Source organism: Esox lucius, chromosome 15, assembly GCF_011004845.1.
Source record: "Esox lucius isolate fEsoLuc1 chromosome 15, fEsoLuc1.pri, whole genome shotgun sequence".
Classification (NCBI taxonomy): Eukaryota; Metazoa; Chordata; class Actinopteri; order Esociformes; family Esocidae; genus Esox; species Esox lucius.
The window spans coordinates 34,741,852-34,768,434 of record NC_047583.1 but is presented as its reverse complement, the minus strand read 5'-3'; the positions used below and the strand labels follow the sequence as shown (position 1 = coordinate 34,768,434).

At 34.2% G+C, this 26,583-nt stretch overlaps 1 protein-coding gene across 1 annotated transcript in view; it reads left to right on the top strand.

The window, feature by feature from the left end:
• Window positions 1-26,583, top strand: part of si:ch211-266g18.10 (trichohyalin) — a 139,789-nt gene that overhangs the window by 91,324 nt on the left and 21,882 nt on the right. Inside the window, exons 12-95 of the mRNA XM_034297417.1 lie at window positions 840-881; window positions 1,054-1,101; window positions 1,191-1,232; window positions 1,410-1,457; window positions 1,547-1,588; window positions 1,752-1,799; window positions 2,204-2,245; window positions 2,421-2,468; window positions 2,558-2,599; window positions 2,770-2,817; window positions 3,190-3,231; window positions 3,407-3,454; window positions 3,544-3,585; window positions 3,756-3,803; window positions 4,176-4,217; window positions 4,393-4,440; window positions 4,530-4,571; window positions 4,737-4,784; window positions 5,173-5,214; window positions 5,390-5,437; window positions 5,527-5,568; window positions 5,732-5,779; window positions 6,185-6,226; window positions 6,402-6,449; window positions 6,539-6,580; window positions 6,750-6,797; window positions 7,170-7,211; window positions 7,387-7,434; window positions 7,524-7,565; window positions 7,730-7,777; window positions 8,183-8,224; window positions 8,400-8,447; window positions 8,537-8,578; window positions 8,742-8,789; window positions 9,178-9,219; window positions 9,396-9,443; window positions 9,533-9,574; window positions 9,739-9,786; window positions 10,192-10,233; window positions 10,409-10,456; window positions 10,546-10,587; window positions 10,751-10,798; window positions 11,187-11,228; window positions 11,405-11,452; window positions 11,542-11,583; window positions 11,747-11,794; window positions 12,200-12,241; window positions 12,417-12,464; window positions 12,554-12,595; window positions 12,759-12,806; window positions 13,195-13,236; window positions 13,413-13,460; window positions 13,553-13,591; window positions 13,756-13,803; window positions 14,192-14,233; window positions 14,410-14,457; window positions 14,547-14,588; window positions 14,752-14,799; window positions 15,188-15,229; window positions 15,406-15,453; window positions 15,543-15,584; window positions 15,748-15,795; window positions 16,185-16,226; window positions 16,403-16,450; window positions 16,540-16,581; window positions 16,746-16,793; window positions 17,182-17,223; window positions 17,400-17,447; window positions 17,537-17,578; window positions 17,742-17,789; window positions 18,178-18,219; window positions 18,395-18,442; window positions 18,532-18,573; window positions 18,737-18,784; window positions 19,173-19,214; window positions 19,390-19,437; window positions 20,935-20,976; window positions 21,147-21,194; window positions 22,580-22,621; window positions 22,797-22,844; window positions 22,921-22,962; window positions 23,135-23,182; window positions 25,597-25,638; window positions 25,816-25,863. Of these exons, the coding sequence (XP_034153308.1) occupies window positions 840-881; window positions 1,054-1,101; window positions 1,191-1,232; window positions 1,410-1,457; window positions 1,547-1,588; window positions 1,752-1,799; window positions 2,204-2,245; window positions 2,421-2,468; window positions 2,558-2,599; window positions 2,770-2,817; window positions 3,190-3,231; window positions 3,407-3,454; window positions 3,544-3,585; window positions 3,756-3,803; window positions 4,176-4,217; window positions 4,393-4,440; window positions 4,530-4,571; window positions 4,737-4,784; window positions 5,173-5,214; window positions 5,390-5,437; window positions 5,527-5,568; window positions 5,732-5,779; window positions 6,185-6,226; window positions 6,402-6,449; window positions 6,539-6,580; window positions 6,750-6,797; window positions 7,170-7,211; window positions 7,387-7,434; window positions 7,524-7,565; window positions 7,730-7,777; window positions 8,183-8,224; window positions 8,400-8,447; window positions 8,537-8,578; window positions 8,742-8,789; window positions 9,178-9,219; window positions 9,396-9,443; window positions 9,533-9,574; window positions 9,739-9,786; window positions 10,192-10,233; window positions 10,409-10,456; window positions 10,546-10,587; window positions 10,751-10,798; window positions 11,187-11,228; window positions 11,405-11,452; window positions 11,542-11,583; window positions 11,747-11,794; window positions 12,200-12,241; window positions 12,417-12,464; window positions 12,554-12,595; window positions 12,759-12,806; window positions 13,195-13,236; window positions 13,413-13,460; window positions 13,553-13,591; window positions 13,756-13,803; window positions 14,192-14,233; window positions 14,410-14,457; window positions 14,547-14,588; window positions 14,752-14,799; window positions 15,188-15,229; window positions 15,406-15,453; window positions 15,543-15,584; window positions 15,748-15,795; window positions 16,185-16,226; window positions 16,403-16,450; window positions 16,540-16,581; window positions 16,746-16,793; window positions 17,182-17,223; window positions 17,400-17,447; window positions 17,537-17,578; window positions 17,742-17,789; window positions 18,178-18,219; window positions 18,395-18,442; window positions 18,532-18,573; window positions 18,737-18,784; window positions 19,173-19,214; window positions 19,390-19,437; window positions 20,935-20,976; window positions 21,147-21,194; window positions 22,580-22,621; window positions 22,797-22,844; window positions 22,921-22,962; window positions 23,135-23,182; window positions 25,597-25,638; window positions 25,816-25,863 (3,777 nt within the window). The remainder of the gene's footprint in view (window positions 1-839; window positions 882-1,053; window positions 1,102-1,190; window positions 1,233-1,409; window positions 1,458-1,546; window positions 1,589-1,751; window positions 1,800-2,203; window positions 2,246-2,420; window positions 2,469-2,557; window positions 2,600-2,769; window positions 2,818-3,189; window positions 3,232-3,406; window positions 3,455-3,543; window positions 3,586-3,755; window positions 3,804-4,175; window positions 4,218-4,392; window positions 4,441-4,529; window positions 4,572-4,736; window positions 4,785-5,172; window positions 5,215-5,389; window positions 5,438-5,526; window positions 5,569-5,731; window positions 5,780-6,184; window positions 6,227-6,401; window positions 6,450-6,538; window positions 6,581-6,749; window positions 6,798-7,169; window positions 7,212-7,386; window positions 7,435-7,523; window positions 7,566-7,729; window positions 7,778-8,182; window positions 8,225-8,399; window positions 8,448-8,536; window positions 8,579-8,741; window positions 8,790-9,177; window positions 9,220-9,395; window positions 9,444-9,532; window positions 9,575-9,738; window positions 9,787-10,191; window positions 10,234-10,408; window positions 10,457-10,545; window positions 10,588-10,750; window positions 10,799-11,186; window positions 11,229-11,404; window positions 11,453-11,541; window positions 11,584-11,746; window positions 11,795-12,199; window positions 12,242-12,416; window positions 12,465-12,553; window positions 12,596-12,758; window positions 12,807-13,194; window positions 13,237-13,412; window positions 13,461-13,552; window positions 13,592-13,755; window positions 13,804-14,191; window positions 14,234-14,409; window positions 14,458-14,546; window positions 14,589-14,751; window positions 14,800-15,187; window positions 15,230-15,405; window positions 15,454-15,542; window positions 15,585-15,747; window positions 15,796-16,184; window positions 16,227-16,402; window positions 16,451-16,539; window positions 16,582-16,745; window positions 16,794-17,181; window positions 17,224-17,399; window positions 17,448-17,536; window positions 17,579-17,741; window positions 17,790-18,177; window positions 18,220-18,394; window positions 18,443-18,531; window positions 18,574-18,736; window positions 18,785-19,172; window positions 19,215-19,389; window positions 19,438-20,934; window positions 20,977-21,146; window positions 21,195-22,579; window positions 22,622-22,796; window positions 22,845-22,920; window positions 22,963-23,134; window positions 23,183-25,596; window positions 25,639-25,815; window positions 25,864-26,583) is intronic.

Here is a 26,583-nt window from a genome sequence, read left to right as displayed (position 1 = left end):
CCCATTCCGTCTGCCTTAATGTCAGCTCAAAAACAAGTAGATATTGTTATTTTATTTGTCGAACTGGGTCAAAAATCCAGGTCTATTCCAAAAAGACCCTGGGCTCATTAGCCCCGAAAGCCCAGGCCTAACGACTGCACTGGCAGTGACAAACAGAATTTTCCTTTGCTTTAGCATTTCTATTGCCAAATATGTAGATAATAATAGTGATTTTGCTTGAAACTTCTTCATATAAACTTGGGAAATTGCTATAACACAGTACAACTGCTAATGATGCAAAATCCTTTTAGAACGCCCAAAAACGAGCAACTGTTGAATGAGCCGTTCATCGGTTAAAGACCACCCACTTACAATGATTGACATATACCTCGCGATCATGAAATATGCTTTGAAATATGGCGTTAAATAAATAAAAAAGGTAAATAAATGTTGAAATATGCCATTAAATGTAGAAATATGCCTTTAAAATGAAATAAAGGATAGCTTTTATGAAAAAGGCCATGATTATATGAAATACATGTTATGGTGAAAATATAATATTATGAAATATCATAACATTATTTTAAGGGGCCTAATGAAAATATTTCCTATTAATGTGGCACATTATTTATATATTTAATTATTTAATTTTGACACAATTGGTCAATCATACTTACTGACCTCCAGTTTGAAAATACTTTTAAATTGATATTAGATTAATCAGGAAACCAATAAACAGGTCAAACCAGAACTTACAAAAAAAGGTATATGGATGAATTCACTTCAGTCATGTATTTTGGATTTATTGTATGGCCCAGGAATTGAGATTAATTTTGAATCTGTTCCATTGATTGTGTCAGAAGCTGAGGTTCTGAAAGAAATACCTAAAGAAGAAAAGGAAGGTGGGGATAACTTCTATGTGTGTAAATAAATGTCAGACTTACTGCAAGTGTATATACATATGCAGTATACAGTTTTTTGCCTAAAACAGTGTACTAATGTTGCACAGTATAGGTTTGATATATTTTCATTTGAGTACCTTTGCTGAAGATGTCATTATTCATGTTTCATTAGAGCCCAGAAAAATCAAGGAACAAGTCAAACCAGAATATGCTAAAAAAGGTACAGATAGGAATTTGTAATCACAAATAAAGCTACAGATGTAACTTCAGTCAATAATGAATTTGTATCTGATCCATTGATTATTTCAGAAGCTGTGGTTCTGAAAGAAATTCCTAAAGAAGAAAAGGAAGGTGGGGATAACTTCTCCTATCTGTGTAAATAAATGTCAGACTTACTGCAAGTGTATTTACATATGCAGTATACAGTTTTTTTTGCCTAAAACAGTGTACTAATTTTGCTCACTATAGGTTTGATATATTTTCATTTGAGTACCTTTGCTGAAGATGTTATTATTCATGTTTGATTAGAGCCCAGAAAAAGCAAGGAACAAGTCAAACCAGAATATGCCAAAAAAGGTACAGATAGGAATTTGTAATCACAAATAAAGCTACAGATGTAAGTTCAGTCAATAATGAATTTGTATCTGATCCATTGATTGTTTCAGAAGCTGTTCTTCTGAAAGAAAAACCTAAAGAAGAAAAGGAAAGTGGGTATAACTTTTTTTTAGAATTTTTCTTTTTCTGAAGGTACATTTAATTCACAGAGTTTAGTGACAATAAACAATGTAATATTTTACAACAGTTTAGGTTTGATTGAAATGCAGTCCAAACATTTTGCACAATGTAGTAGTATTGTTCTTATTTGATTAGAGCCCCGGGACACCAAGGAACGAGTCAAACCAGAACATGCCAAAAAAGGTACGCACAGGAATTTGTATGTTGTTTCATGAAAAAAAAAGAAATCCTAAAAATATCTTCAGAGTATTTTGTTTAATCCCATTATTGTTTTTAGAAGTGGATGTTCCTAGAGAGAATCCAGAAACAGCAGAGAAAAGTGTGGAAATTATTTTGTTTGTGTTGACATTAGGAACAGTATCAGTATGTTGATTTTCCTTAGAAGTTTTCTACCTCAAATTATGATATATTTCATTTAGTGTGGGTTACACTGACCCCCAATTGTAATGTTTGTTGAAAATGCTATTATTATTTTGATTAGAGCCCAAGGGCACCAAGGAACAATCCAAACTAGAACTCAGAAAAAAAAGATACAGATATAACTTCAGTCAATAATAAATGTGTATCTGATCCATTGATTATTTCAGAAGCTGTGGTTCTGAAAGAAATATCTAAAGAAGAAAAGGAAGGTGGGGATAACTTTTCCTATATGTGTAAATAAATGTCAGACTTACTGCAAGTGTATTTACATATGCAGTGTACAGTTTGCTGCCTAAAACAGTGTACTAATTTTGCTCAGTATAGGTTTGATATATTTTCATTTGAGTACCTTTGCTGAAGATGTTATTATTCATGTTTGATTAGAGCCCAGAAAAAGCAAGGAACAAGTCAAACCAGAATATGCCAAAAAAGGTACAGATAGGAATTTGTAATCACAAAAAAAGCTACAGATGTAAGTTCAGTCAATAATGAATTTGTATCTGATCCATGGATTGTTTCAGAAGCTGTTCTTCTGAAAGAAAAACCTAAAGAAGAAAAGGAAAGTGGGTATAACTTTTTTTAGATTATATATATTTATTTTTTTCTGAAGGTAGATTTAATTCACAGAGTGTAGTGCCAATAATCAATGTAATATTTTACAACAGTTTAGGTTTGATTGAATCGCAGTCCAAACATTTTGCACAATGTAGTAGTATTGTTCTTGTTTGATTAGAGCCCCGGGACACCAAGGAACGAGTCAAACCAGAACATGCCAAAAAAGGTACGCCCAGGAATTTGTATGTTGTAACATAAAAATAAATCTTCAGAGTATTTTGTGTAATCCCATTATTGTTTTTAGAAGTGGATGTTCCTAGAGAGAATCCTGAAACAGCAGAGAAAAGTGTGGAAATTATTTTGTTTGTGTTGACATTATGTTGATGTTCCTTAGAAGTTTTCTACCTCAAATTATGATATATTTAATTTAGTATGGGTTACACTGACCCCCAATTTTAATGTTTGTTGAAAATGCTATTATTATTTTGATTAGAGCCCAAGGGCACCAAGGAACAATCCAAACCAGAACTCAGAAAAAAAGATACAGATATAACTTCAGTCAATAATAAATGTGTATCTGATCCATTGATTATTTCAGAAGCTGTGGTTCTGAAAGAAATACATAAAGAAGAAAAGGAAGGTGGGGATAACTTCTCCTATCTGTGTAAATAAATGTCAGACTTACTGCAAGTGTATTTACATATGCAGTATACAGTTTTTTGCCTAAAACATTCTACTAATTTTGCTCAGTATAAGTTTGATATATTTTCATTTGAGTACCTTTACTGAAGATGTTATTATTCATGTTTGATTAGAGCCCAGAAAAAGCAAGGAACAAGTCAAACCAGAATATGCCAAAAAAGGTACAGATAGGAATTTGTAATCACAAATAAAGCTACAGATGTAACTTCAGTCAATAATGAATTTGTATCTGATCCATTGATTGTTTCAGAAGCTGTTCTTCTGAAAGAAAAACCTAAAGAAGAAAAGGAAAGTGGGTATAACTTTTTTTAGATTATATATATTTATTTTTTTCTGAAGGTAGATTTAATTCACAGAGTGTAGTGCCAATAATCAATGTAATATTTTACAACAGTTTAGGTTTGATTGAATCGCAGTCCAAACATTTTGCACAATGTAGTAGTATTGTTCTTGTTTGATTAGAGCCCCGGGACACCAAGGAACGAGTCAAACCAGAACATGCCAAAAAAGGTACGCCCAGGAATTTGTATGTTGTAACATAAAAATAAATCTTCAGAGTATTTTGTGTAATCCCATTATTGTTTTTAGAAGTGGATGTTCCTAGAGAGAATCCTGAAACAGCAGAGAAAAGTGTGGAAATTATTTTGTTTGTGTTGACATTATGTTGATGTTCCTTAGAAGTTTTCTACCTCAAATTATGATATATTTAATTTAGTATGGGTTACACTGACCCCCAATTTTAATGTTTGTTGAAAATGCTATTATTATTTTGATTAGAGCCCAAGGGCACCAAGGAACAATCCAAACCAGAACTCAGAAAAAAAGATACAGATATAACTTCAGTCAATAATAAATGTGTATCTGATCCATTGATTATTTCAGAAGCTGTGGTTCTGAAAGAAATACATAAAGAAGAAAAGGAAGGTGGGGATAACTTCTCCTATCTGTGTAAATAAATGTCAGACTTACTGCAAGTGTATTTACATATGCAGTATACAGTTTTTTGCCTAAAACATTCTACTAATTTTGCTCAGTATAAGTTTGATATATTTTCATTTGAGTACCTTTACTGAAGATGTTATTATTCATGTTTGATTAGAGCCCAGAAAAAGCAAGGAACAAGTCAAACCAGAATATGCCAAAAAAGGTACAGATAGGAATTTGTAATCACAAATAAAGCTACAGATGTAACTTCAGTCAATAATGAATTTGTATCTGATCCATTGATTGTTTCAGAAGCTGTTCTTCTGAAAGAAAAACCTAAAGAAGAAAAGGAAAGTGGGTATAACTTTTTTTAGATTTTTTTTTTTTTTTCTGAAGGTATATTTAATTCACAGAGTTTAGTGACAATAAACAATGTAATATTTTACAACAGTTTAGGTTTGATTGAAATGCAGTCCAAACATTTTGCACTATGTAGTAGTATTGTTCTTGTTTGATTAGAGCCCCGGGACACCAAGGAACGAGTCAAACCAGAACATGCCAAAAAAGGTACGCACAGGAATTTGTATGTTGTAACATAAAAATAAATGTTCAGAGTATTTTGTGTAATCCCATTATTGTTTTTAGAAGTGGGTGTTCCTAGAGAGAAACCAAGAACAGCAGAGAAAAGTGTGGAAATTATTTTGTTTGTGTTGACATTAGGAACAGTGTCAGTATGTTTATGTTTCTTGGAAGTTTTCTACCTCAAATTATGATTTATTTCATTTAGTGTGGTTTACATTGACCCCCAATTTTAATGTTTGTTGAAAATGCTATTATTATTTTGATTAGAGCCCAAGGGCACCAAGGAACAATCCAAACCAGAACTCATAAAAAAAAGATACAGATATAACTTCAGTCAATAATAAATGTGTATCTGATCCATTGATTATTTCAGAAGCTGTGGTTCTGAAAGAAATACATAAAGAAGAAAAGGAAGGTGGGGATAACTTCTCCTATCTGTGTAAATAAATGTCAGACTTACTGCAAGTTTATTTACATATGCAGTATACAGTTTTTTGCCTAAAACATTGTACTAATTTTGCTCAGTATAAGTTTGATATATTTTCATTTGAGTACCTTTGCTGAAGATGTTATTATTCATGTTTGATTAGAGCCCAGAAAAAACAAGGAACAAGTCAAACCAGAATATGCCAAAAAAGGTACAGATAGGAATTTGTAATCACAAATAAAGCTACAGATGTAACTTCAGTCAATAAAGAATTTGTATCTGATCCATTGATTGTTTCAGAAGCTGTTCTTCTGAAAGAAAAACCTAAAGAAGAAAAGGAAAGTGGGTATAACTTTTTTTTAGAATTTTTCTTTTTCTGAAGGTACATTTAATTCACAGAGTTTAGTGACAATAAACAATGTAATATTTTACAACAGTTTTGGTTTGATTGAAATGCAGTCCAAACATTTTGCACTATGTAGTAGTATTGTTCTTATTTGATTAGAGCCCCGGGACACCAAGGAACGAGTCAAACCAGAACATGCCAAAAAAGGTACGCACAGGAATTTGTATGTTGTTTCATGAAAAAAAAAGAAATCCTGAAAAATATCTTCAGAGTATTTTGTTTAATCCCATTATTGTTTTTAGAAGTGGATGTTCCTAGAGAGAATCCAGAAACAGCAGAGAAAAGTGTGGAAATTATTTTGTTTGTGTTGACATTAGGAACAGTATCAGTATGTTGATGTTCCTTAGAAGTTTTCTACCTCAAATTATGATATATTTCATTTAGTGTGGGTTACACTGACCCCCAATTGTAATGTTTGTTGAAAATGCTATTATTATTTTGATTAGAGCCCAAGGGCACCAAGGAACAATCCAAACCAGAACTCAGAAAAAAAAGATACAGATATAACTTCAGTCAATAATAAATGTGTATCTGATCCATTGATTATTTCAGAAGCTGTGGTTCTGAAAGAAATACATAAAGAAGAAAAGGAAGGTGGGGATAACTTCTCCTATCTGTGTAAATAAATGTCAGACTTACTGCAAGTGTATTTACATATGCAGTATACAGTTTTTTGCCTAAAACATTCTACTAATTTTGCTCAGTATAAGTTTGATATATTTTCATTTGAGTACCTTTGCTGAAGATGTTATTATTCATGTTTGATTAGAGCCCAGAAAAAGCAAGGAACAAGTCAAACCAGAATATGCCAAAAAAGGTAGAGATAGGAATTTGTAATCACAAATAAAGCTACAGATGTAACTTCAGTCAATAAAGAATTTGTATCTGATCCATTGATTGTTTCAGAAGCTGTTCTTCTGAAAGAAAAACCTAAAGAAGAAAAGGAAAGTGGGTATAACTTTTTTTAGATTATATATATTTTTTTTTTCTGAAGGTAGATTTAATTCACAGAGTGTAGTGCCAATAATCAATGTAATATTTTACAACAGTTTAGGTTTGATTGAATCGCAGTCCAAACATTTTGCACAATGTAGTAGTATTGTTCTTGTTTGATTAGAGCCCCGGGACACCAAGGAACGAGTCAAACCAGAACATGCCAAAAAAGGTACGCCCAGGAATTTGTATGTTGTAACATAAAAATAAATCTTCAGAGTATTTTGTGTAATCCCATTATTGTTTTTAGAAGTGGATGTTCCTAGAGAGAATCCTGAAACAGCAGAGAAAAGTGTGGAAATTATTTTGTTTGTGTTGACATTATGTTGATGTTCCTTAGAAGTTTTCTACCTCAAATTATGATATATTTAATTTAGTATGGGTTACACTGACCCCCAATTTTAATGTTTGTTGAAAATGCTATTATTATTTTGATTAGAGCCCAAGGGCACCAAGGAACAATCCAAACCAGAACTCAGAAAAAAAGATACAGATATAACTTCAGTCAATAATAAATGTGTATCTGATCCATTGATTATTTCAGAAGCTGTGGTTCTGAAAGAAATACATAAAGAAGAAAAGGAAGGTGGGGATAACTTCTCCTATCTGTGTAAATAAATGTCAGACTTACTGCAAGTGTATTTACATATGCAGTATACAGTTTTTTGCCTAAAACATTCTACTAATTTTGCTCAGTATAAGTTTGATATATTTTCATTTGAGTACCTTTGCTGAAGATGTTATTATTCATGTTTGATTAGAGCCCAGAAAAAGCAAGGAACAAGTCAAACCAGAATATGCCAAAAAAGGTACAGATAGGAATTTGTAATCACAAATAAAGCTACAGATGTAACTTCAGTCAATAATGAATTTGTATCTGATCCATTGATTGTTTCAGAAGCTGTTCTTCTGAAAGAAAAACCTAAAGAAGAAAAGGAAAGTGGGTATAACTTTTTTTAGATTTTTTTTTTTTTTCTGAAGGTATATTTAATTCACAGAGTTTAGTGACAATAAACAATGTAATATTTTACAACAGTTTAGGTTTGATTGAAATGCAGTCCAAACATTTTGCACTATGTAGTAGTATTGTTCTTATTTGATTAGAGCCCCGGGACACCAAGGAACGAGTCAAACCAGAACATGCCAAAAAAGGTACGCACAGGAATTTGTATGTTGTTTCATGAAAAAAAAAGAAATCCTGAAAAATATCTTCAGAGTATTTTGTTTAATCCCATTATTGTTTTTAGAAGTGGATGTTCCTAGAGAGAATCCAGAAACAGCAGAGAAAAGTGTGGAAATTATTTTGTTTGTGTTGACATTAGGAACAGTATCAGTATGTTGATGTTCCTTAGAAGTTTTCTACCTCAAATTATGATATATTTCATTTAGTGTGGGTTACACTGACCCCCAATTGTAATGTTTGTTGAAAATGCTATTATTATTTTGATTAGAGCCCAAGGGCACCAAGGAACAATCCAAACCAGAACTCAGAAAAAAAAGATACAGATATAACTTCAGTCAATAATAAATGTGTATCTGATCCATTGATTATTTCAGAAGCTGTGGTTCTGAAAGAAATACATAAAGAAGAAAAGGAAGGTGGGGACAACTTCTCCTATCTGTGTAAATAAATGTCAGACTTACTGCAAGTGTATTTACATATGCAGTATACAGTTTTTTGCCTAAAACATTCTACTAATTTTGCTCAGTATAAGTTTGATATATTTTCATTTGAGTACCTTTGCTGAAGATGTTATTATTCATGTTTGATTAGAGCCCAGAAAAAGCAAGGAACAAGTCAAACCAGAATATGCCAAAAAAGGTACAGATAGGAATTTGTAATCACAAATAAAGCTACAGATGTAACTTCAGTCAATAAAGAATTTGTATCTGATCCATTGATTGTTTCAGAAGCTGTTCTTCTGAAAGAAAAACCTAAAGAAGAAAAGGAAAGTGGGTATAACTTTTTTTTTGAATTTTTCTTTTTCTGAATGTAGATTTAATTCACAGAGTTTAGTGACAATAAACAATGTAATATTTTACAACAGTTTAGGTTTGATTGAAATGCAGTCCAAACATTTTGCACTATGTAGTAGTATTGTTCTTGTTTGATTAGAGCCCCGGGACACCAAGGAACGAGTCAAACCAGAACATGCCAAAAAAGGTACGCACAGGAATTTGTATGTTGTAACATAAAAATAAATGTTCAGAGTATTTTGTGTAATCCCATTATTGTTTTTAGAAGTGGGTGTTCCTAGAGAGAAACCTAGAACAGCAGAGAAAAGTGTGGAAATTATTTTGTTTGTGTTGACATTAGGAACAGTGTCAGTATGTTTATGTTTCTTGGAAGTTTTCTACCTCAAATTATGATTTATTTCATTTAGTGTGGTTTACATTGACCCCCAATTTTAATGTTTGTTGAAAATGCTATTATTATTTTGATTAGAGCCCAAGGGCACCAAGGAACAATCCAAACCAGAACTCAGAAAAAAAAGATACAGATATAACTTCAGTCAATAATAAATGTGTATCTGATCCATTGATTATTTCAGAAGCTGTTCTTCTGAATGAAAAACCTAAAGAAGAAAAGGAAGGTGGGGATAACTTCTCCTATCTGTGTAAATAAATGTCAAGACTTACTGCAAGTGTATTTACACATGCAGTATACAGTTTTTTGCCTAAAACAGTGTACTAATTTTGCTCAGTATAAGTTTGATATATTTTCATTTGAGTACCTTTGCTGAAGATGTTATTATTCATGTTTGATTAGAGCCCAGAAAAAGCAAGGAACAAGTCAAACCAGAATATGCCAAAAAAGGTACAGACAGGAATTTGTAATCACAAATAAAGCTACAGATGTAACTTCAGTCAATAATGAATTTGTATCTGATCCATTGATTGTTTCAGAAGCTGTTCTTCTGAAAGAAAAACCTAAAGAAGAAAAGGAAAGTGGGTATAACTTTTTTTAGATTTTTTTTTTTTTTCTGAAGGTATATTTAATTCACAGAGTTTAGTGACAATAAACAATGTAATATTTTACAACAGTTTAGGTTTGATTGAAATGCAGTCCAAACATTTTGCACTATGTAGTAGTATTGTTCTTGTTTGATTAGAGCCCCGGGACACCAAGGAACGAGTCAAACCAGAACATGCCAAAAAAGGTACGCACAGGAATTTGTATGTTGTTTCATGAAAAAAAAAGAAATCCTGAAAAATATCTTCAGAGTATTTTGTTTAATCCCATTATTGTTTTTAGAAGTGGATGTTCCTAGAGAGAATCCAGAAACAGCAGAGAAAAGTGTGGAAATTATTTTGTTTGTGTTGACATTAGGAACAGTATCAGTATGTTGATGTTCCTTAGAAGTTTTCTACCTCAAATTATGATATATTTCATTTAGTGTGGGTTACACTGACCCCCAATTGTAATGTTTGTTGAAAATGCTATTATTATTTTGATTAGAGCCCAAGGGCACCAAGGAACAATCCAAACCAGAACTCAGAAAAAAAAGATACAGATATAACTTCAGTCAATAATAAATGTGTATCTGATCCATTGATTATTTCAGAAGCTGTGGTTCTGAAAGAAATACATAAAGAAGAAAAGGAAGGTGGGGACAACTTCTCCTATCTGTGTAAATAAATGTCAGACTTACTGCAAGTGTATTTACATATGCAGTATACAGTTTTTTGCCTAAAACATTCTACTAATTTTGCTCAGTATAAGTTTGATATATTTTCATTTGAGTACCTTTGCTGAAGATGTTATTATTCATGTTTGATTAGAGCCCAGAAAAAGCAAGGAACAAGTCAAACCAGAATATGCCAAAAAAGGTACAGATAGGAATTTGTAATCACAAATAAAGCTACAGATGTAACTTCAGTCAATAAAGAATTTGTATCTGATCCATTGATTGTTTCAGAAGCTGTTCTTCTGAAAGAAAAACCTAAAGAAGAAAAGGAAAGTGGGTATAACTTTTTTTTTGAATTTTTCTTTTTCTGAATGTAGATTTAATTCACAGAGTTTAGTGACAATAAACAATGTAATATTTTACAACAGTTTAGGTTTGATTGAAATGCAGTCCAAACATTTTGCACTATGTAGTAGTATTGTTCTTGTTTGATTAGAGCCCCGGGACACCAAGGAACGAGTCAAACCAGAACATGCCAAAAAAGGTACGCACAGGAATTTGTATGTTGTAACATAAAAATAAATGTTCAGAGTATTTTGTGTAATCCCATTATTGTTTTTAGAAGTGGGTGTTCCTAGAGAGAAACCTAGAACAGCAGAGAAAAGTGTGGAAATTATTTTGTTTGTGTTGACATTAGGAACAGTGTCAGTATGTTTATGTTTCTTGGAAGTTTTCTACCTCAAATTATGATTTATTTCATTTAGTGTGGTTTACATTGACCCCCAATTTTAATGTTTGTTGAAAATGCTATTATTATTTTGATTAGAGCCCAAGGGCACCAAGGAACAATCCAAACCAGAACTCAGAAAAAAAAGATACAGATATAACTTCAGTCAATAATAAATGTGTATCTGATCCATTGATTATTTCAGAAGCTGTTCTTCTGAATGAAAAACCTAAAGAAGAAAAGGAAGGTGGGGATAACTTCTCCTATCTGTGTAAATAAATGTCAAGACTTACTGCAAGTGTATTTACACATGCAGTATACAGTTTTTTGCCTAAAACAGTGTACTAATTTTGCTCAGTATAAGTTTGATATATTTTCATTTGAGTACCTTTGCTGAAGATGTTATTATTCATGTTTGATTAGAGCCCAGAAAAAGCAAGGAACAAGTCAAACCAGAATATGCCAAAAAAGGTACAGACAGGAATTTGTAATCACAAATAAAGCTACAGATGTAACTTCAGTCAATAATGAATTTGTATCTGATCCATTGATTGTTTCAGAAGCTGTTCTTCTGAAAGAAAAACCTAAAGAAGAAAAGGAAAGTGGGTATAACTTTTTTTAGATTTTTTTTTTTTTCTGAAGGTATATTTAATTCACAGAGTTTAGTGACAATAAACAATGTAATATTTTACAACAGTTTAGGTTTGATTGAAATGCAGTCCAAACATTTTGCACTATGTAGTAGTATTGTTCTTATTTGATTAGAGCCCCGGGACACCAAGGAACGAGTCAAACCAGAACATGCCAAAAAAGGTACGCACAGGAATTTGTATGTTGTTTCATGAAAAAAAAAGAAATCCTGAAAAATATCTTCAGAGTATTTTGTTTAATCCCATTATTGTTTTTAGAAGTGGATGTTCCTAGAGAGAATCCAGAAACAGCAGAGAAAAGTGTGGAAATTATTTTGTTTGTGTTGACATTAGGAACAGTATCAGTATGTTGATGTTCCTTAGAAGTTTTCTACCTCAAATTATGATATATTTCATTTAGTGTGGGTTACACTGACCCCCAATTGTAATGTTTGTTGAAAATGCTATTATTATTTTGATTAGAGCCCAAGGGCACCAAGGAACAATCCAAACCAGAACTCAGAAAAAAAAGATACAGATATAACTTCAGTCAATAATAAATGTGTATCTGATCCATTGATTATTTCAGAAGCTGTGGTTCTGAAAGAAATACATAAAGAAGAAAAGGAAGGTGGGGACAACTTCTCCTATCTGTGTAAATAAATGTCAGACTTACTGCAAGTGTATTTACATATGCAGTATACAGTTTTTTGCCTAAAACATTCTACTAATTTTGCTCAGTATAAGTTTGATATATTTTCATTTGAGTACCTTTGCTGAAGATGTTATTATTCATGTTTGATTAGAGCCCAGAAAAAGCAAGGAACAAGTCAAACCAGAATATGCCAAAAAAGGTACAGATAGGAATTTGTAATCACAAATAAAGCTACAGATGTAACTTCAGTCAATAAAGAATTTGTATCTGATCCATTGATTGTTTCAGAAGCTGTTCTTCTGAAAGAAAAACCTAAAGAAGAAAAGGAAAGTGGGTATAACTTTTTTTTTGAATTTTTCTTTTTCTGAATGTAGATTTAATTCACAGAGTTTAGTGACAATAAACAATGTAATATTTTACAACAGTTTAGGTTTGATTGAAATGCAGTCCAAACATTTTGCACTATGTAGTAGTATTGTTCTTGTTTGATTAGAGCCCCGGGACACCAAGGAACGAGTCAAACCAGAACATGCCAAAAAAGGTACGCACAGGAATTTGTATGTTGTAACATAAAAATAAATGTTCAGAGTATTTTGTGTAATCCCATTATTGTTTTTAGAAGTGGGTGTTCCTAGAGAGAAACCTAGAACAGCAGAGAAAAGTGTGGAAATTATTTTGTTTGTGTTGACATTAGGAACAGTGTCAGTATGTTTATGTTTCTTGGAAGTTTTCTACCTCAAATTATGATTTATTTCATTTAGTGTGGTTTACATTGACCCCCAATTTTAATGTTTGTTGAAAATGCTATTATTATTCTGATTAGAGCCCAAGGGCACCAAGGAACAATCCAAACCAGAACTCAGAAAAAAAAGATACAGATATAACTTCAGTCAATAATAAATGTGTATCTGATCCATTGATTATTTCAGAAGCTGTTCTTCTGAATGAAAAACCTAAAGAAGAAAAGGAAGGTGGGGATAACTTCTCCTATCTGTGTAAATAAATGTCAAGACTTACTGCAAGTGTATTTACACATGCAGTATACAGTTTTTTGCCTAAAACAGTGTACTAATTTTGCTCAGTATAAGTTTGATATATTTTCATTTGAGTACCTTTGCTGAAGATGTTATTATTCATGTTTGATTAGAGCCCAGAAAAAGCAAGGAACAAGTCAAACCAGAATATGCCAAAAAAGGAACAGACAGGAATTTGTAATCACAAATAAAGCTACAGATGTAACTTCAGTCAATAATGAATTTGTATCTGATCCATTGATTGTTTCAGAAGCTGTTCTTCTGAAAGAAAAACCTAAAGAAGAAAAGGAAAGTGGGTATAACTTTTTTTAGAATTTTTTTTTTTTTCTGAAGGTAGATTTAATTCACAGAGTGTAGTGCCAATAATCAATGTAATATTTTACAACAGTTTAGGTTTGATTGAATCGCAGTCCAAACATTTTGCACTATGTAGTGGTATTGTTCTTGTTTGATTAGAGCCCCGGGAAACCAAGGAACGAGTCAAACCAGAACATGCCAAAAAAGGTACGCCCAGGAATTTGTATGTTGTAACATAAAAATAAATCTTCAGAGTATTTTGTGTAATCCCATTATTGTTTTTAGAAGTGGGTGTTCCTAGAGAGAAACCTAGAACAGCAGAGAAAAGTGTGGAAATTATTTTGTTTGTGTTGACATTAGGAACAGTGTCAGTATGTTTATGTTTCTTGGAAGTTTTCTACCTCAAATTATGATTTATTTCATTTAGTGTGGTTTACATTGACCCCCAATTTTAATGTTTGTTGAAAATGCTATTATTATTTTGATTAGAGCCCAAGGGCACCAAGGAACAATCCAAACCAGAACTCATAAAATAAAGATACAGATATAACTTCAGTCAATAATAAATGTGTATCTGATCCATTGATTATTTCAGAAGCTGTTCTTCTGAAAGAAAAACCTAAAGAAGAAAAGGAAGGTGGGGATAACTTCTCCTATCTGTGTAAATAAATGTCAAGACTTACTGCAAGTGTATTTACACATGCAGTATACACTTTTTTGCCTAAAACAGTGTACTAATTTTGCTCAGTATAAGTTTGATATATTTTCATTTGAGTACCTTTGCTGAAGATGTTATTATTCATGTTTGATTAGAGCCCAGAAAAAGCAAGGAACAAGTCAAACCAGAATATGCCAAAAAAGGTAGAGATAGGAATTTGTAATCACAAATAAAGCTACAGATGTAACTTCAGTCAATAAAGAATTTGTATCTGATCCATTGATTGTTTCAGAAGCTGTTCTTCTGAAAGAAAAACCTAAAGAAGAAAAGGAAAGTGGGTATAACTTTTTTTTTGTATTTTTCTTTTTCTGAATGTAGATTTAATTCACAGAGTTTAGTGACAATAAACAATGTAATATTTTACAACAGTTTAGGTTTGATTGAATCGCAGTCCAAACATTTTGCACTATGTAGTGGTATTGTTCTTGTTTGATTAGAGCCCCGGGAAACCAAGGAACGAGTCAAACCAGAACATGCCAAAAAAGGTACGCCCAGGAATTTGTATGTTGTAACATAAAAATAAATCTTCAGAGTATTTTGTGTAATCCCATTATTGTTTTTAGAAGTGGGTGTTCCTAGAGAGAAACCTAGAACAGCAGAGAAAAGTGTGGAAATTATTTTGTTTGTGTTGACATTAGGAACAGTGTCAGTATGTTTATGTTTCTTGGAAGTTTTCTACCTCAAATTATGATTTATTTCATTTAGTGTGGTTTACATTGACCCCCAATTTTAATGTTTGTTGAAAATGCTATTATTATTTTGATTAGAGCCCAAGGGCACCAAGGAACAATCCAAACCAGAACTCATAAAATAAAGATACAGATATAACTTCAGTCAATAATAAATGTGTATCTGATCCATTGATTTTTTCAGAAGCTGTTCTTCTGAAAGAAAAACCTAAAGAAGAAAAGGAAGGTGGGGATAACTTCTCCTATCTGTGTAAATAAATGTCAAGACTTACTGCAAGTGTATTTACACATGCAGTATACACTTTTTTGCCTAAAACAGTGTACTAATTTTGCTCAGTATAAGTTTGATATATTTTCATTTGAGTACCTTTGCTGAAGATGTTATTATTCATGTTTGATTAGAGCCCAGAAAAAGCAAGGAACAAGTCAAACCAGAATATGCCAAAAAAGGTAGAGATAGGAATTTGTAATCACAAATAAAGCTACAGATGTAACTTCAGTCAATAAAGAATTTGTATCTGATCCATTGATTGTTTCAGAAGCTGTTCTTCTGAAAGAAAAACCTAAAGAAGAAAAGGAAAGTGGGTATAACTTTTTTTTTGTATTTTTCTTTTTCTGAATGTAGATTTAATTCACAGAGTTTAGTGACAATAAACAATGTAATATTTTACAACAGTTTAGGTTTGATTGAATCGCAGTCCAAACATTTTGCACTATGTAGTGGTATTGTTCTTGTTTGATTAGAGCCCCGGGACACCAAGGAACGAGTCAAACCAGAACATGCCAAAAAAGGTACGCCCAGGAATTTGTATGTTGTAACATAAAAATAAATCTTCAGAGTATTTTGTGTAATCCCATTATTGTTTTTAGAAGTGGGTGTTCCTAGAGAGAAACCTAGAACAGCAGAGAAAAGTGTGGAAATTATTTTGTTTGTGTTGACATTAGGAACAGTGTCAGTATGTTTATGTTTCTTGGAAGTTTTCTACCTCAAATTATGATTTATTTCATTTAGTGTGGTTTACATTGACCCCCAATTTTTAATGTTTGTTGAAAATGCTATTATTATTTTGATTAGAGCCCAAGGGCACCAAGGAACAATCCAAACCAGAACTCATAAAAAAAAGATACAGATATAACTTCAGTCAATAATAAATGTGTATCTGATCCATTGATTATTTCAGAAGCTGTTCTTCTGAAAGAAAAACCTAAAGAAGAAAAGGAAGGTGGGGATAACTTCTCCTATCTGTGTAAATAAATGTCAAGACTTACTGCAAGTGTATTTACACATGCAGTATACACTTTTTTGCCTAAAACAGTGTACTAATTTTGCTCAGTATAAGTTTGATATATTTTCATTTGAGTACCTTTGCTGAAGATGTTATTATTCATGTTTGATTAGAGCCCAGAAAAAGCAAGGAACAAGTCAAACCAGAATATGCCAAAAAAGGTACAGACAGGAATTTGTAATCACAAATAAAGCTACAGATGTAACTTCAGTCAATAATGAATTTGTATCTGATCCATTGATTGTTTCAGAAGCTGTTCTTCTGAAAGAAAAACCTAAAGAAGAAAAGGAAAGTGGGTATAACTTTTTTTAGAATTTTATTTTTTTTCTGAAGGTAGATTTAATTCACAGAGTGTAGTGCCAATAATCAATGTAATATTTTACAACAGTTTAGGTTTGATTGAATCGCAGTCCAAACATTTTGCACTATGTAGTGGTATTGTTCTTGTTTGATTAGAGCCCCGGGACACCAAGGAACGAGTCAAACCAGAACATGCCAAAAAAGGTACGCACAGGAATTTGTATGTTGTAACATAAAAATAAATGTTCAGAGTATTTTGTGTAATCCCATTATTGTTTTTAGAAGTGGGTGTTCCTAGAGAGAAACCAAGAACAGCAGAGAAAAGTGTGGAAATTATTTTGTTTGTGTTGACATTAGGAACAGTGTCAGTATGTTTATGTTTCTTGGAAGTTTTCTACCTCAAATTATGATTTATTTCATTTAGTGTGGTTTACATTGACCCCCAATTTTAATGTTTGTTGAAAATGCTATTATTATTTTGATTAGAGCCCAAGGGCACCAAGGAACAATCCAAACCAGAACTCATAAAAAAAAGATACAGATATAACTTCAGTCAATAATAAATGTGTATCTGATCCATTGATTATTTCAGAAGCTGTTCTTCTGAAAGAAAAACCTAAAGAAGAAAAGGAAGGTGGGGATAACTTCTCCTATCTGTGTAAATAAATGTCAAGACTTACTGCAAGTGTATTTACACATGCAGTATACAGTTTTTTGCCTAAAACAGTGTACTAATTTTGCTCAGTATAAGTTTGATATATTTTCATTTGAGTACCTTTGCTGAAGATGTTATTATTCATGTTTGATTAGTGCCCAGAAAAAGCAAGGAACAAGTCAAACCAGAATATGCCAAAAAAGGTACAGATAGGAATTTGTAATCACAAATAAAGCTACAGATGTAACTTCAGTCAATAAAGAATTTGTATCTGATCCATTGATTGTTTCAGAAGCTGTTCTTCTGAAAGAAAAACCTAAAGAAGAAAAGGAAAGTGGGTATAACTTTTTTTAGAATTTTTTTTTTTTCTGAAGGTAGATTTAATTCACAGTGTTTAGTGACAATAAACAATGTAATATTTTACAACAGTTTAGGTTTGATTGAAATGCAGTCCAAACATTTTGCACTATGTAGTAGTATTGTTCTTGTTTGATTAGAGCCCCGGGACACCAAGGAACGAGTCAAACCAGAACATGCCAAAAAAGGTACGCACAGGAATTTGTATGTTGTAACATAAAAATAAATCTTCAGAGTATTTTGTGTAATCCCATTATTGTTTTTAGAAGTGGATGTTCCTAGAGAGAAACCTAGAACAGCAGAGAAAAGTGTGGAAATTATTTTGTTTGTGTTGACATTAGGAACAGTGTCAGTATGTTTATGTTTCTTGGAAGTTTTCTACCTCAAATTATGATTTATTTCATTTAGTGTGGGTTACACTGACCTCCAATTTTAATGTTTGTTGAAAATGCTATTATTATTTTGATTAGAGCCCAAGGGCACCAAGGAACAATCCAAACCAGAACTCAGAAAAAAAAGATACAGATATAACTTCAGTCAATAATAAATGGGTATCTGATCCATTGATTATTTCAGAAGCTGTGGTTCTGAAAGAAATACATAAAGAAGAAAAGGAAGGTGGGGATAACTTATCCTATCTGTGTAAATAAATGTCAGACTTACTGCAAGTGTATTTACATATGCAGTGTACAGTTTGCTGCCAAAAACAGTGTACTAATTTTGCTCAGTATAGGTTTGATATATTTTCATTTGAGTACCTTTGCTGAAGATGTTATTATTCACGTTTGATTAGAGCCCAGAAAAAGCAAGGAACAAGTCAAACCAGAATATGCCAAAAAAGGTACCGATAGGAATTTGTAATCACAAATAAAGCTACAGATGTAACTTCAGTCAATAAAGAATTTGTATCTGATCCATTGATTGTTTCAGAAGCTGTTCTTCTGAAAGAAAAACCTAAAGAAGAAAAGGAAAGTGGGTATAACTTTTTTTAGAATTTTTTTTTTTTCTGAAGGTAGATTTAATTCACAGTGTTTAGTGACAATAAACAATGTAATATTTTACAACAGTTTAGGTTTGATTGAAATGCAGTCCAAACATTTTGCACTATGTAGTAGTATTGTTCTTGTTTGATTAGAGCCCCGGGACACCAAGGAACGAGTCAAACCAGAACATGCCAAAAAAGGTACGCACAGGAATTTGTATGTTGTAACATAAAAATAAATCTTCAGAGTATTTTGTGTAATCCCATTATTGTTTTTAGAAGTGGATGTTCCTAGAGAGAAACCTAGAACAGCAGAGAAAAGTGTGGAAATTATTTTGTTTGTGTTGACATTAGGAACAGTGTCAGTATGTTTATGTTTCTTGGAAGTTTTCTACCTCAAATTATGATTTATTTCATTTAGTGTGGGTTACACTGACCTCCAATTTTAATGTTTGTTGAAAATGCTATTATTATTTTGATTAGAGCCCAAGGGCACCAAGGAACAATCCAAACCAGAACTCAGAAAAAAAAGATACAGATATAACTTCAGTCAATAATAAATGGGTATCTGATCCATTGATTATTTCAGAAGCTGTGGTTCTGAAAGAAATACATAAAGAAGAAAAGGAAGGTGGGGATAACTTATCCTATCTGTGTAAATAAATGTCAGACTTACTGCAAGTGTATTTACATATGCAGTGTACAGTTTGCTGCCAAAAACAGTGTACTAATTTTGCTCAGTATAGGTTTGATATATTTTCATTTGAGTACCTTTGCTGAAGATGTTATTATTCACGTTTGATTAGAGCCCAGAAAAAGCAAGGAACAAGTCAAACCAGAATATGCCAAAAAAGGTACAGATAGGAATTTACCATACCATACCATACCATACCATCTTCTTCCGCTTATCCGGGGCCGGGTTGCGGGGGCAGCAGTCTAAGCAGGGATGCCCAGACTTCCCTCTCCCCAGACACTTCCTCTAGCTCTTCCGGGGGGACACCGAGGCGTTCCCAGGCCAGCCGGGAGACATAGTCCCTCCAGCGTGTCCTAGGTCTTCCCCGGGGTCTCCTCCCGGTGGGACGGGACCGGAACACCTTCCCAGGAAGGTGTTCCGGAGGCATCCGAAAAAGATGCCCAAGCCACCTCAGCTGACCCCTCTCGATGTGGAGGAGCAGCGGCTCTACTCTGAGCTCCTCCCGGGTGACCGAGCTTCTCACCCTATCTCTAAGGGATCGCCCGGCCACCCTGCGGAGAAAGCTCATTTCGGCCGCCTGTATCCGGGATCTTGTCCTTTCGGTCATGACCCAAAGCTCATGACCATAGGTGAGAGTAGGAACGTAGATTGACTGGTAAATCGAGAGCTTCGCCTTGCGGCTCAGCTCTTTCTTCACCACGACAGACCGATACATCGACTGCATTACTGCAGAAGCTGCACCGATCCGTCTGTCAATCTCCCGTTCCATCCTTCCCTCACTCGTGAACAAGACCCCTAGATACTTAAACTCCTCCACTTGAGGCAGGCACTCTCCACCAACCTGAAGTGGGCAAGCCACCCTTTTCCGACTGAGGACCATGGCCTCGGATTTGGAGGTACTGATTTTCATCCCCACCGCTTCACACTCGGCTGCAAACCGTCCCAGCGCATGCTGAAGGTCCTGGTTAGAAGGGGCCAACACGACAACATCATCTGCAAAGAGCAGGAACGGTCGCGTGGCGGTCGGGGACAGTGCCTCTGGGATGGCAGACCGGGGTGGTGGTCCCTCTTTTTAAGAAGGGGGACCGGAGGGTGTGTTCCAACTATAGGGGGATCACACTTCTCAGCCTCCCCGGGAAAGTCTATGCCAGGGTTCTGGAGAGGAGAATAAGGCCGATAGTAGAACCTCGGAATCAGGAGGAACAGTGTGGTTTTCGTCCGGGCCGTGGAACACTGGACCAGCTCTATACCCTCTACGGGGTGTTGGAGGGTTCATGGGAGTTTGCCCAACCAATCCACATGTGTTTTGTGGATTTGGAGAAGGCTTTCGACTGTGTCCCTCGCGGCATCCTGTGGAGGGTGCTTCGGGAATATGGGGTCCTGGGTCCTTTGCTAAGGGCTGTCAGGTCCCTGTACAACCGAAGCTGGAGCTTGGTCCGCATTGCCGGCAGTAAGTCAGACTTGTTCCCAGTGCATGTTGGACTCCGGCAGGGCTGCCCTTTGTCACCGGTTCTGTTCATAATTTTTATGGACAGAATTTCTAGGCGCAGCCAGGGGCCGGAGGGTGTCAGGTTTGGGGAATTTGTAATCACAAAAAAAGCTACAGATGTAACTTCAGTCAATAATGAATTTGTATCTGATCCATTTATTGTTTCAGAAGCTGTTCTTCTGAAAGAAAAACCTAAAGAAGAAAAGGAAAGTGGGTATAACTTTTTTCAGATTATATATATTTTTTTTTTTCTGAAGGTAGTTTTAATTCACAGAGTGTAGTGCCAATAATCAATGTAATATTTTACAACAGTTTAGGTTTGATTGAATCGCAGTCCAAATATTTGGCACTATGTAGTGGTATTGTTCTTGTTTGATTAGAGCCCCGGGACACCAAGGAACGAGTCAAACCAGAACATGCCAAAAAAGGTACGCACAGGAATTTGTATGTTGTGACATAAAAATAAATCTTCAGAGTATTTTGTTTAATCCCATTATTGTTTTTAGAAGTGGATGTTCCTAGAGAGAAACCTAGAACAGCAGAGAAAAGTGTGGAAATTATTTTGTTTGTGTTGACATTAGGAACAGTGTCAGTATGTTTATGTTTCTTGGAAGTTTTCTACCTCAAATTATGATTTATTTCATTTAGTGTGGGTTACACTGACCTCCAATTTTAATGTTTGTTGAAAATGCTATTATTATTTGGATTAGAGCCCAAGGGCACCAAGGAACAATCCAAACCAGAACTCATAAAAAAAAGATACAGATATAACTTCAGTCAATAATAAATGTATATCTGATCCATTGATTATTTCAGAAGCTGTGGTTCTGAAAGAAATACATAAAGAAGAAAAGGAAGGTGGGGATAACTTCTCCTATCTGTGTAAATAAATGTCAGACTTACTGCAAGTGTATTTACATATGCAGTGTACAGTTTGCTGCCTAAAACAGTGTACTAATTTTGCTCAGTATAGGTTTGATATATTTTCATTTGAGTACCTTTGCTGAAGATGTTATTATTCACGTTTGATTAGAGCCCAGAAAAAGCAAGGAACAAGTCAAACCAGAATATGCCAAAAAAGGTACAGATAGGAATTTGTAATCACAAAAAAAGCTACAGATGTAAGTTCAGTCAATAATGAATTTGTATCTGATCCATTGATTGTTTCAGAAGCTGTTCTTCTGAAAGAAAAACCTAAAGAAGAAAAGGAAAGTGGGTATAACTTTTTTTTAGATTTTTTTTTTTTTTCTGAAGGTAGATTTAATTCACAGTGTTTAGTGACAATAAACAATGTAATATTTTACAACAGTTTAGGTTTGATTGAATCGCAGTCCAAACATTTTGCACTATGTAGTGGTATTGTTCTTGTTTGATTAGAGTCCCGGGACACCACGGAACGAGTCGAACCAGAACATGCCAAAAAAGGTATGCACAGGAATTTGTATGTTGTAACATAAAAATAAATGTTCAGAGTATTTTGTGTAATCCCATTATTGTTTTTAGAAGTGGGTGTTCCTAGAGAGAAACCAAGAACAGCAGAGAAAAGTGTGGAAATTATTTTGTTTGTGTTGACATTAGGAACAGTGTCAGTATGTTTATGATTCTTGGAAGTTTTCTACCTCAAATTATGATTTATTTCAATTAGTGTGGGTTACATTGACCTCCAATTTTAATGTTTGTTGAAAATGCTATTATTATTTTGATTAGAGCCCAAGGGCACCAAGGAACAATCCAAACCAGAACTCAGAAAAAAAAGATACAGATATAACTTCAGTCAATAATAAATGTGTATCTGATCCATTGATTATTTCAGAAGCTGTTCTTCTGAAAGAAAAACCTAAAGAAGAAAAGGAAGGTGGGGATAACTTCTCCTATCTGTTTAAATAAATGTCAGACTTACTGCAAGTGTATTTACATATGCAGTATACAGTTTTTTGCCTAAAACAGTGTACTAATTTTGCTCAGTATAAGTTTGATATATTTTCATTTGAGTACCTTTGCTGAAGATGTTATTATTCATGTTTGATTAGAGCCCAGAAAAAGCAAGGAACAAGTCAAACCAGAATATGCCAAAAAAGGTACAGAAAGGAATTTGTAATCACAAAAAAAGTTCAGTCAATAATGAATTTGTATCTGATCCATTGATTATTTCAGAAGCTGTTCTTCTGAAAGAAAAACCTAAAGAAGAAAAGGAAAGTGGGTTTAACTTTTTTAGATTATAATAAAAAGTATCTGTAGGTATATTTATTTCACAGAGTTTAGTGCTTTTTCCCAATAAACAATGTAACATTTTACAACAGTTCAGGTTTGATTGAATTGCGGTCCAAACCTTTTGCTCAATGTAGTAGTATTGTTCTTGTTTGATTAGAGCCCTGGGACACCAAGGAACGAGACAACCCAGAACATGCCAAAAGAGGTACTGACAGAAATGTGCATTTTATTTCAACACATTTTAGATAACTCAATTCTTCTGAGTTTTTTGTTTCATCACATTATTGTTTTATGAAGAGGATGTTCCTACAGAGAATCCCAATAAAGCAGATAAAGGTGTGGATATTATATTGTTTCTGTTGTAGGAGTGTCACGATATACCGGTATTCTTGATAACCATGATATTTAAAAATGAAATGTTGATATCTTGTTATTAATCCACATGATAATATAATATTCACTTGGACAAAATTCCGTTGTATTTTTCCCAAAACTCTTCTCGGTTTTTCTATATTTTATTCTACTCACATACAGTGTGTAGAACAAGTATTTGTTACACTGCCTGAGTTTGCAGGTTTTCAAACTTACAAAGCATGTAGAAGTCTGTAATATTTAGCATAGGTACTCTTCAACTGTGAGTGACATAATCTAAATCTAGAAAATCACATTGTATGATTTAAAGTAATTAATTTGCATGACATAAGTATTTGATACATCAGAACAGCAGAACTTAATATTTGGTTTGGAAACCTCAGCCCCGAAACCATACGTTTCCTGTAGTTCTTGACCAGGTTTGCACACACTGCAGCAGGGATTTTGGCCCACTCCTCCAAACAGACGTTCTCTTGTTGGGCAATACGGACTTTCAGCTCCCTCCAAAGACTTTTTACTAGGTTCAGGTCTGGAGACTGGCTAGCCACTCCAGGACCTTGAGATTCTTCTTACGGAGCCACTCCTTAGTTGCCCTGGCTCTGTGTTTCGATTCATTGTCATGCTGGAAGACCCAGCCACGACCTATCTTCAGTGAGGGAAGGAGGTTGTTGGCCAAGATCTCACGATACGTGTCCCCATCCATCCTCCCCTCAATATGGTGCAGTCGTCCTGTCCCCTTTACAGAAAAGCATCCCCAAAGAATGATGTTTCCACTTCCATGCTTCACGGTTGGGATGGTGTTCTTGGGGTTGTTCTCATCCTTCTTCTTCCTCCAAGCACGGCGAGTGGAGTTCAGACCAAAAAGCGCAATTTTTTTCTCATCAGACCCCATGACCTTCTCCCATTCCTCCTCTGGATGATCCAAATTGTCATTGGCAAACTTCAGACGGGCCTAGACATGCGCTGGCTTGAGCAGGGGGACCTTGAGTGCGCTGCAGGATTTTAATCCATGACGACGTAGTGTGTTACTAATGGTTTTCTTTGAGACTGTGGTCCCATCTCTCTTTAGGTCATTGACCATGTCCAGCCGTGTAGTTCTGGGCTGATCCCTCACCTTCCTCATGATCATTGATGCCCCACGAGGTGAGGTCTTGCATTGATGCCCCAGACCGAAGGAGATTGGCCGTCATCTTGAAATTCTTCCATTTTCTAATAATTGCGCCAACAGTTGTTGCCTTCTCACCAAGCTGTTTGCTTATTGCCCTGTAGGCCATCCCAGCCTTGTGCGGGTCTACAATTTTATCCCTGATGTCCTTAGACAGCTCTCTGGTCTTGGCCATTGTGGAGAGGTTGGAGTCCGTTTGATAGAGTGTGTGGACAGGTGCAGTTAATACAGGTAATGAGTGGAGAACAGGAGGGCTTCTTAAAGAAAAACTAACAGGTCTGTGAGAGCCAGAATTCTTACTGGTTGGTGATCAAATACTTATGTCCTGCAATAAAATTCAAATTAATTATTTAAAAATCATACAGTGTATTTTTCCGTCTCTCTCAGTTGAAGTGTACCTTTGATAAAAATTATAGACCTCTACATGCTTTGTAAGTAGGAAAACCTGCAAATACTTGTTCTCCCCACTGTATATGCTGCCATTGAAATAAACTAATTAGCCTCACCAGTTCCCCCGGGAGAGATCTGCCAAGACACACCGTTTTGTAGCCTGTTCACTTGGAAAAAATGTGGTTGTAATTTTCCAAATCAATTTTTCTATAGCTCATTCATGTCACCTATTGACAAACAATGCATGTGCTTAAACTACGAGTCTGGACCTATACACTGGCATTTGAGTTAATACAACAACGCACCATTTTTGTGGCCTATTCACATTGTTGTAGCCTATTTAAATCTTCTATAGATATCATGAAAACATTGTTATTGTGAATGATTTTGGCCATGATATCGTGACAGTCCTATTCTGTAGACATTAGTCACAATGTCAGTGAATTTATATTTCCTGGAATTTATCTCTCTCAAATTATGATATGATATTATGGGTTTTACTGATGTCCAATTTGATTGTAAGTTTAAAATGACTTTATTAAATTGATCTGAGGCCAAAAAAACATGGAAAAGTCCAAACCAGAACTTACTAAAACATATACAGATATATTAACTTTAGTCATGTATTTTGGATTTATTGTATGGCCCAGGTATTGAGATTAATTTTGAATCTGAATCTTTGATCGTTTCAGAAGCTTTGGTTCTGAAAGAAATACCTAAAGAAGAAAAGGAAGGTGAGGATAACTTTTTCCTATATGTGTAAATAAATGTCAGACTTACTGCAAGTGTATTTACATTTTGCAGTGTACTGTTTTTTGCCTCAACCAATGTACTAATTTTGCTCAGTATAGGTTTGATATATTTTCATTTGAGTACATTTGCTGAAGATGTTATTATTCATGTTTGATTAGAGCCCAGGAAAACCAAGGAACGAGTCAAACCAGAACATGCCAAAAAAGGTACGGACAGGAATTTAAAATTTGTTTAATCCCATAACTTTTTTCAGAAGCAGATTTTCATAGTGAGAAACCATTAGGTGTGGAAATTATAACACCCTCCCAGGTAAAAATCCACGGAATCGCGGAGAGTGCTCATTTGCGTAAATATTGATGAAAATAGAATCGCCATAATAGTCCGGTTTCAATGGTATATTATTTGTAGACACTCGTGAAGCGTTCCGTGTATAATTTGGGTTGTCTGTGTATAGTTTGGGTTGCTATGGGAACTTTTCACCAGGCAATGGCATTGACCATGCATCTTAGAAAAGCTAATGTGTAGACAAGAATAGGGATTACAAGGGTGTACATTACTATATATGATGTTTTGAACCATAATACATCGTTTGTCTTATAAATATGATATTAAAAAAAATATTTTGTCCAAACGTAACTAGCAATCTAGTTCTACGTCATTACACCCCAAAAGAAGTGATATAAAAACATAATTTTTTATTTTATTGTGTTTTATTTCTAGGTACAAGAACCATTTTTTTGGGGTGCCTATATTTTTTACCTTCTATTATTAACTGTTTTCATTATTTTCAACCCAATACAGTGTAATTTGATAGTAAAGCCATGAAAATATGAGAGAATAACATTGACAATTATTTTTAATGCTTTAAAAAAAATATATATTATGCTGAATGGCAGAAATGTTTTCGGATTTATTTTTTTTGCCTT